This window comes from Strongylocentrotus purpuratus, unplaced genomic scaffold, assembly GCF_000002235.5.
Source record: "Strongylocentrotus purpuratus isolate Spur 01 unplaced genomic scaffold, Spur_5.0 spur5_contig_858, whole genome shotgun sequence".
In the NCBI taxonomy this organism is placed as follows: Eukaryota; Metazoa; Echinodermata; class Echinoidea; order Camarodonta; family Strongylocentrotidae; genus Strongylocentrotus; species Strongylocentrotus purpuratus.
In genome coordinates, this window is record NW_022145566.1 from 997,960 (window position 1) to 1,007,484 (window position 9,525).

The window sequence follows — 9,525 nt, forward strand, 5'->3', positions numbered from 1 at the left end:
TAAGGGGAAAGGGGGAAGATATAGATAGCACGAAAAGCTAGGGATTTAAGATGAGTTTTTTTTTACATCTTGGGTGAAAAAAATGTGACTGGGGGATACACAATTAGAATATATCCATATAAGGTATTGGGTGGAGCACTGCTCTATCGGAGAGTTAAAAGTAGCTGTCAATCGATATGAAAAAGGGAGCAGGTTCAAAAAAAATTAACAAAATCACTCACAAAATGCAGTCTTGGGGGCAACAAATTCCTTGATGCAAACATTTCTTTGACATCAAAACTAAGTGAAAAAAAGAATATGCTGGGAAGTTTTTTTTTATGCATCTAAAAGCTGATGATCCAAAAGTTGATTTTCTGGATTCAATATTACAAAAAACTCCCTGAAAATAAGCACGTAAGCACTTTCACTACCTAGCTCTAAACATGTGATCAACATGGGTTTTAATATTGGAATACTGCCATCATGCAACTCAATAACATTGATTAGGTGTCACATATCAACTTGTGAAATGCATGATGCTAGCATAGATTTGTTTGCAATACACTCGTGTGCATCTATATATTCTCACATATATACGTTTCAGTACAAGTGTGTCTTGTGTCTTCCAGAAATGCATGGATAATTTTTATTCTAATGTTTCCCCATTCTTGGCATATAATATAGTATTAATGACTGCTTTGAGAGAAATAGTTGTTTTATTACGCTCAAGGGAAGGTTAGAATTGTGCTATTCCCCGAGGCTTGCCGAGGGGAATAGCCCAATTGTAACCTTCCCGAGAGCGTATGAAAACAACTATTTCTCGAATATTAAAGCAGTCATTAATACTTTTATATGCCAAAAAAAAATAGACTAAAAAATGAAAAATTAAAAATATTTATCATTTTTGTCGAAGACGGGATTCGAACTCTTGCGTACAACAAGAGGTGTACCGAAAACCAACGCTTAGACCACTCGGCTATGGCCCGCCGTTAACATGCTTGGCAGTTTTCTCCAATATATACATTAAAATGGATTGAAACCGGCTTCGCGTGTGATGAATGCTTCGCAAAAGCTCCATATACGGACTCTTCTTTTACTTTTGCAATGCATATTGGCACGAACTTAGATCAAGATCTATCGGCAGATGTTTTTTTTTTGTTTTTGGAAGTTTATTTTCGTCTTCATGTCAACAATGCAAGATAAAATTGTCGGTAAGATCGATCGAGATTAAATTGTATTGAAATTACCGACCAATCCTTCGCACACATACGGCATCCTCCATCGCTCAAACCATTTTTTAACATGTAAACCTATTGGGTAACCATGGAGGCTGACCAACTATTTTTAATAACCATGGTTATTAAAAATATTGAAATGTTTTAAGCATGGTTACCGAGAATTTTACAGGAACAGTTGAAGTTTATGAATGCAATTCGACCAATCAGATGGCTGGATTTCTTAAGTGAGGTATATAACAAATGTTATATGCCACATAACAAGAAGCTTGGCCTTTGATTGGTTAAAACTGAAGGCATAAAATTCGCTATTGACTGGTGGGCAGTATAACGAAAGTCAATTACTGGGCAGAGTTTTAACCACGCGTAGATTGCAAGGACGCGATGGCTGTATGTGAAGTTCACAATGGAAATGTGCAGTGAGATAGGGGTAATACTCATAGTTACCAATATATTGCAACATGCATATTTTGTTACAATATCTCCTTTTGTGAATTAACACAAGGTATGTGGTATAAAAAACAAATATTGACTGCCTATTTTTCTGGTCACAGTTAGAACTATAGCTTCTCGGTGATCTCAAAGCTGTACTATGCCCATCGACATAATCTCGGGACAGTACAATTTTAAGATCGCCTTGGTCAAATATTTTAAACCGTGCATCTCAAAGCAGTCAATTCGCACATTGCCCAAAGGTGTAATACAGGAACAACCCAGGGACCTGTTTCACAAAGCCCTTTTTCAATGACAAATGACAAAAATCGGTGACAAATCTGATGATAACCAATCAGAAGCAAGGATTTCAGTAGCTTATAACAAAAACTGTCATTTTGGCACAGATGACAAGGTTTGTGAAATGGGTCCCAGTTCCAGTGGGCAATGGGCCAAGCAGGTTATTTCAATTATTGGGTTTAAAAATAATTGAATGACCTTGAGGGTGTTACAGAGATAGCCAAATACTTATTACAAAATTATAATCAAAATATGGAGTCGGTAAAGAGTTGCAATGAAAGTGAGTAATGGGTGTTCCAACATATGCTACAGCAACAATTGCTGCAGGCTCCATTTTGTAAAAGATATAGGATTTAGGTAAAGGGTTGCAATTGGGTTTGAGGTTAGCTAAATACAAGTAGCGTCAGGATTAGGGTTAGGGTGAGTCATTGTGTTTCAGCCAGGGTTGAAGTTTGTTAGGGTTGAAGTTTGTTAGTGTTTAAGATTTTGACCAAGGAACAATCGTTGCTGGAGCGTGTGTTAAACAACCAAGCAATGGAGAAGTTAGAGTGGTAAGAATAGCTAATGAACAAGTACACATATTTAAATAATGTCATGGCATTTTTTTTCTTTTTTGAAAAGGATATTTCCACTCCACAATGCTGATACACATCCGTCGCATGGGATTGTCCAAGGTAAGACAGAAGAGCGACCTTGGGGGCCGCGTGGGCGCCCCAATGTGCTGCTTCTTCTTGCCATATTTCATGCTGTTGGCAGTATTGGCAGCAGCTAAGGCTTGAACCCAAGCATTACTGAGGGGCTGTTTTGCGACTGCCCCGTCCTGGTCTGGACCAGGTGGGTCTGGCGCTGCAGCTGCGTTGTTGCTGGGAGGAGCTGTGGTAGTTGTGGTAGCAGCAGCAACAGCTGGGGTGGTGGTGCTGCCTGCAGCTGCCGGGGGCCTGGTTGTTGGACCAGGGCGAGACAGAGGAACGGTCCCAGTAACGTAGGTACCGCTACTGCCAGTCCCTGCCGAAGCAGCATTATTGACCGGACCTGTGCAAAGGAAGAGAATAAAAGTGAAGAAAATGGGTAATAAATCAAATAACAAAGTAAAATTATGTTATCAATCATATTAAAAATGATAGTAACAATTTTTAAAAATGTTAGTTAAATCAAAAGAAATAACCCATTGTTTCCTGGAACCGGGTGTTCCCTGTGTTAAGCCTATGGGAATTGTGTAATTCAGTAGTGAACAGGTTAAACAATATCTCAAATCATATTGGAATTTAACAATTTTCATCAATCATTGAGTACCTGCAAGAATTTCCTAACTGCCATTGAAAATACACAGCTGCTACAATGTATGTCCTGCTGGCAAATAGCCAACAAATGTTGGGAAAGAAAATACAACATATATAAGATGATACTTCACATTGGTTTTGATATTATAATATGACTGATCATCACATCATAATCATTCTCACAATCATCATTAACATCAACATCATCTCCATAATGTTTTAATGTTTGAGAAAATAAGAGAATAACATCTTGTATTGAAAGTTTGAGTCAGGTGCACACTAAAGGTCGGTGACTCGAAAGATAAACATGTTTGTTATCTTTGGTAGATGGCAAGTCATTATTACGGGGAAACCCAAAGCATCTACCTCGGTGGATGTTATTGTGTGCCATCTTTGTTTCATCAAGGGATGATACTGAAAGAAGCTTCATTATTGAGTAACTGCAATGAGTTTCATGTTGAGTGAAATGATGTCATGTGACGATGTCATGTGACAATGTATTGTTTTAACCAATTGACTACGAGAAGCGGGTGGCTCCAGTACTAGCGTCTATGGGATTTGGAGACTGCGGTAGTTAATGGGTGAACATGTATAAGATTGGAATCCTGGCTAATCAGGGTTTTACTTTCTCCGGCAAAAGTCATATTTGACGAGAGTAGATTCTTCAAGAACGTATTAAACATATGCACACACTGATAGCCAATAACATATTGAACTGCTCTCCGACATGAAAGGTCACTTGATCTAACAGATTTTCCTTTTACAAGAGCCATACATATAGCTACATTAGATTGCTTTAAACATGAAATCCCAGTTAAAACAAAGCTAAATATCACAGTAGATATAAATGAAACATCACAATCTCTCATTACTGTAATCCAGTAACCTCACAATCATCAGGGAGATGGAAACGACCCATCTTCCTGCAATCATACAAGATGTATCTGTTTAGGAGGACTCTCAATCTAATGGCCACAAATTAAAGAGATAAGGAACAAAATCAGAAAGGGAGAGGGGAGGGGGGACATAAAAGGAAGATGGGACATAAAAGGAAGATGGGACATAAAAGGAAGATGGCAGACATAAACTTTGTTCCAAATCTCATTCCTTATCACTTCACTTTAAAAAAAAAAAAGGTTGTCTAGCAACAGAGAATTATGAATAATTGGCTTTTAGTCACATTTTTAGAAATCTCTGCCATGTTTGATATTTTCTTTTCCACAATTACATATCCACTTTGAATGATCTTTATGTTCCATGTTAAAAGGTGTGATTGACAACCAAAATAATTTTATATAGAGTAATTAATACAAGAAAATTGTTTGAGGTCATGAAGGATCCAAGAAATAAGCACAGCTGCTACCATACTTAAAGTGTGTAAGGCTCTAAAGATCAGTTAACGAGCTCATTAGTGGTTTCGTAATCAAATTCAAATGATGATGTACACTGACCTGTATAGGGTTCCTAAGAAACCCTGCAGTTCCTACTTCCATTGTCCAAATCTTCCATTATTTTCATCGAATTCATGCTCGTTACTCATCAATTCATAGTTTGTGAATGCCTTAGGGGTCTAATGCACTGATTAGTTGTAAGTGAAAAACTGAATATTTCAAAATAGAGAGTGAATGCAATTCGAATCCTTTGAAATGCATTATCAACAGATGCATTGAACATGTTTCAGGTTATCAAAGGTTGAACAAGTTTCAACTTTTGACATTATAAATGTGGATATAGAGTAGCATGTCAGGTAATATTTTATATATCATGAAAAGTCATAGAGGATGCACTTTCAATCTGATCACATAATTTGAGATATATTCCTGTCTTTTTTTAATTAATTTTTTTAATAATGACAAGCATAATTTCTGTCCAGTTTACAAGATAAAATATGATTGCTTAAAATAAATAATCATAATCTCACTTTTACTTCATATTAAGAATACATAACTTTAAATATCTATTGAATCTTGATCCATATTGGTTTTCAAGACATTATTAATCACCTATAAATCATGCAACTGCAGATGTCAAAGAGTCAATATCCAGGACGAATGCCTACCATTTTATCTTTTATTTTTAAATTCCTACCCTTTGATTGTTCTTAGTGACATAAAGATTTATGTCATAGTTGTAAACCTTTAATAACACCATAATTGCCTTTTTAAAATTGCATTTAGATTAGATGTTGAAATCTAAACAAACATCATCTTTCTGCTTTATGTTCTAAATAATGATAAGAATCATTACAACTGGAATTAAAGTCTTCTAGTCAAAATAAAAGCAGAATCAGCTTCAAATCACAGACAAAAGCACTACATGTACGGGTATGACGTCACCATGATTCTCAGCCGACTTAGCTTTTCCTCCTCAAAGAAACTTCTAATCTATTAAAATTTAGATCTTATTACCGGTAATCATATGACTATTCAGATCATTAGTCAATAAGATTTTAGAAGTTTGAATGTTCATTGCAATGGACCCGTTTACTAACATATTCTAACTTTATGCATACTTTTAGTAAACAAAGGTTGTTCTTGACAACCTAAAGGCTTGTCCAATGCTTGCCTGACATAGCAACAAGTAATGTGTGCAGACTGGATTCTAAGTATTGTAGTTTATTCAGGGGCTAATGGAATAACTCATCACTAGGTCCTCAAGAAAGAAACATCAACAAATTTGAATATGTTAGTCTATTCTTCGAAAAACGGATTGTCGCCAGATCGCATAGTGTTCTGAGAGATTTATTACATTCTTGCCTATTAATCTACAAAATTCCCCACCAAAGTATGATGGCATTCTCTTCTCGACATGGGCATTGCCCTTTTCTTGATAATGTGACGTAATATATGAAGTCGTTTATCAAGTAATTGTATTCATATGGATGCTTCCCTCTCAGGGGCTTGTGGTAATGAAGCATTTCATTCACCTACTATAATCCTTTGTACTACAATTGCCAGGACGCGAATTGCATAAATAAGTTGGTTCTTTTCTGGGATGAAGGCTCTTCATAAATTAAATAGATTTGTCAACTGATATATTCTAGTATTTTTAAATAAATGGGTTACAATTGTCCCTATTTTCATGAAGTGACGGTAGTGAGGAAAATCATAATGCAAAGTGAATGCAATTTTTTTTCACTACCGTCACTTCGTGAAAACAGCGAAGAATTGTTCACCAAATATAATTTCTATCTTTTCAGCTATGATTTTTTTTCAATTGAAAAGTAAACATTTTTTTATTGATTTAAAATGTCTTTCAAACTAAAGCTTGGTGCATGATACATGTACAACTTCAACTGGTACGTCACGTCACAAGAAAATGGCAGTGCCCATGTCATGCTTAAAGGCATTACATCATGCAAAGAATATCTTCATTTATATAACTCTTGTCAATTTTCATAAGGAATGTTGTACATCAAAGGTCAGGAATACATCTCATTTTCAGAATACATACACTTATTCTTTATTCACACGAATGACCTCTATCCCAAATATGTAATGATACAATTTCAAAATCATGGATAGGATTTAATTCTACATTCATCTTTTCCCAATCGAAAGCCAGATTTTCTTCAATATTTTGATTATGTAAAATATAAAGGTAAAACCTTTTTTCATCCTACTTCATATAAAGGCGTAAAATACAGATGGTGTAAGTGGATATCAAACACAAACAAGAACATCTTAATTTTTCTTACATTCTGATATTGTGAGATGTTCCAACATGTTATTGTATAATAAGATTTTTAACCCCAACTTTCATTGAAAAATGAGGCTTTGTTGTTGTTTTTGTTCATTATTGCCTTAACTTGCTAAATATGATTTCCTTTGAGTATGTGTTTTCAATACACCACAACCTAAGTTATCTCAGGCTTTAGTATATCATATCACATCCTATATGCGTACGCAGTTATTGAAAAGGCATAATTTATCAGAAACTGCCTCTATATGACTCGGTACCTCTTTAAAAACAATTTTGAAATCACTCTCAAAAAGTTTTTAAACTTCTACATATAAGCTTTTCACCGATATGTAAAATATAAAAGTAAAAGCTTTTTTCATCCTATTTCATATAAAGGCGTAAAATACAGATGGAGTAAGTGGATATCAAACACTAACTAGAACATCTTAATTTTTCTTACATTCTGAGATTGGATTGTGAGATTTTCTAACATGTTATTGTATAATAAGATTTTTAACCCCAACTTTCATTGAAAAATGAGGCTTTGTTGTTGTTTTTGTTCGTTATTGCCTTAACTTGCTAAATATGATTTCCTTTGAGTATGTGTTTTCAATACACCACAACCTAAGTTATCTCAGGCTTTAGTATATCATATCACATCCTTTATGCATACGCAGTTATTGAAAAGGCATAATTTATCAGAAACTGCCTCTATATGACTCGGTACCTCTTTCAAAACAATTTTGAAATCACTCTCAAAAAGTTTTTGAACTTCTACATACAAGCTTTTTCATTAAACAAAACAATAAATATGTATTCAATCGTTGTCATAAGCACTAAATAACATAATAATATTTTCATCATCATCATCATCATTTTCATTAATTTCCTTTTCACCCTTATAAACATCATTTTCACTACCACTCCAATAACCTCCATTACCACCATCATTACTGTCATTATCATCACTATCACTTTTATCAGTACCGGTATGCATCATCATCATCATCATCATCATCATCATCACCATCATCATCATCATCGTCAACATCATCGTCATCATCATCATCATCATCTCTATAGCATTATAATCCCCACTACTGTCAATCATTGTGATTATCACTTTTATCAGTATGCATCATCATCATCATCATCATCGTCATCATCATCATCGTTGACATCGTCATCATCATCATCATCATCATCTCTAGCATCCCCACTTCTGTCAATCATAGTGATCAACAACTAACTTCATCACCACCATCATGCACCATAACTATATATTGTCATTTTAATTTCAAAACATTACTGATCCTAAAAATCATTAATTTACATTCCAGTCCTTCCTATTTTCTCTACACATCAGATATGAACCCTTTTCACCTCACGTACAATACAAAACGTCGCCACCACCAACAACACCAACACGGTCAATGCTTGCCGCATCTCTGCGAGCAGGTCTAGACTCTCGAACACGGTTAATAAATTGATAACGTTTGATAATGATTTTACCGGTTCGTTGGCGTTGCATGATTGCGTTTTCCAATTTACGACTGTCTCCAACGAAAGATGCGAAAGTCCTGGATATATCCAAATTACATATTAACAGTCTAGTCTGAGAAAACTATATACGATGAACCTAAGTAGGTTATTTCCATCCAAAAGACATCACTTTCTCCGACGATTTAGGCACACAAATACGGGTACGAGCCTCTGCTCAGTCGCTTCTGCACGGGCAATCGGCCGGGTGGAGGAAACCCGTTGACGCCCCTTGAAATTATTCGGTGGTAGCAGCTAGCAGCAGCATCAGCAGCGCTTGCGTGCTGTGGAAAAATCACTATGGTGTTCGCACTGTCATCTTTTCCACTGCATATTTCGCACGCTGCGATGACGCGGAGAGATTACGTGAAATTATTACAGAACTTGATGACTGTCGTCTCTTCGTCGTAATAAAACAGGCATTAATGAATTTGGCAAAGCATTATCATTTCTTTTGTCTACTCCATCTTCCCCCCTTTGTTCTAGGCGTCATCATGACGACAGATTGATTAAATATACCTAACGTGAAAATAAGCGAGCTAGGAGTATGTGGTGGGGGGGGGGGGGGAGGATTAACTAAAAATGTTTAGGTAATATTATGCAGAACCTCTTTGGTGGTGGAGTGACGATATCATTGTGAAAGCCCTTATGATTCTACATGTGCATGTGATATTCTGTTCCCACTTCAAAACAAAAAAAAAAAAAAAAACAGTGGGCGCCCCAATTTTTTTTTTAATGTGGCCTGTGATCGTTTTTTCATTAATCCAATTGGATACAATACGTGCATTCTAGATTTTCTGGGTTTTTTCTTTTAAGTGACGTGTCACCACACTTTTCAAGAATGATACAATTTATTAATTGGGCCTACAATCGGGTGAGTCATGTCGAATATTGTTCAAAATTGTATTAAGTTAAAGAAAAAAAACTTTATGTCAAACATAGAGGCGTCAGGCGATTGTGGATATTCGAAAAAGGGGAAGGGCCTTTTATAACAAGCATTTAAATCTATCTCTTCACCTGTGTAACATTCCTTAGCAATGACGATTTTAGATGAGAGGGGGATGCCATGGCAAAAGTTG

At 35.8% G+C, this 9,525-nt stretch overlaps 1 protein-coding gene across 1 annotated transcript; it reads right to left on the bottom strand.

Moving 5' to 3' along the window:
- Nucleotides 1-2,538: 2,538 nt before the first annotated feature.
- LOC115929327 (voltage-dependent L-type calcium channel subunit alpha-1D-like) lies at nt 2,539-8,872 on the bottom strand. The gene is made up of 2 exons (XM_030998085.1): nt 8,420-8,872; nt 2,539-2,978 (listed from the first exon to the last, which is right to left on the bottom strand). Exons 1-2 carry the CDS (start codon nt 8,436-8,438, stop codon nt 2,539-2,541), a joined length of 459 nt encoding a protein of 152 aa, XP_030853945.1. The 5' UTR covers nt 8,439-8,872.
- Between the last annotated feature and the right edge of the window lie 653 nt (nt 8,873-9,525).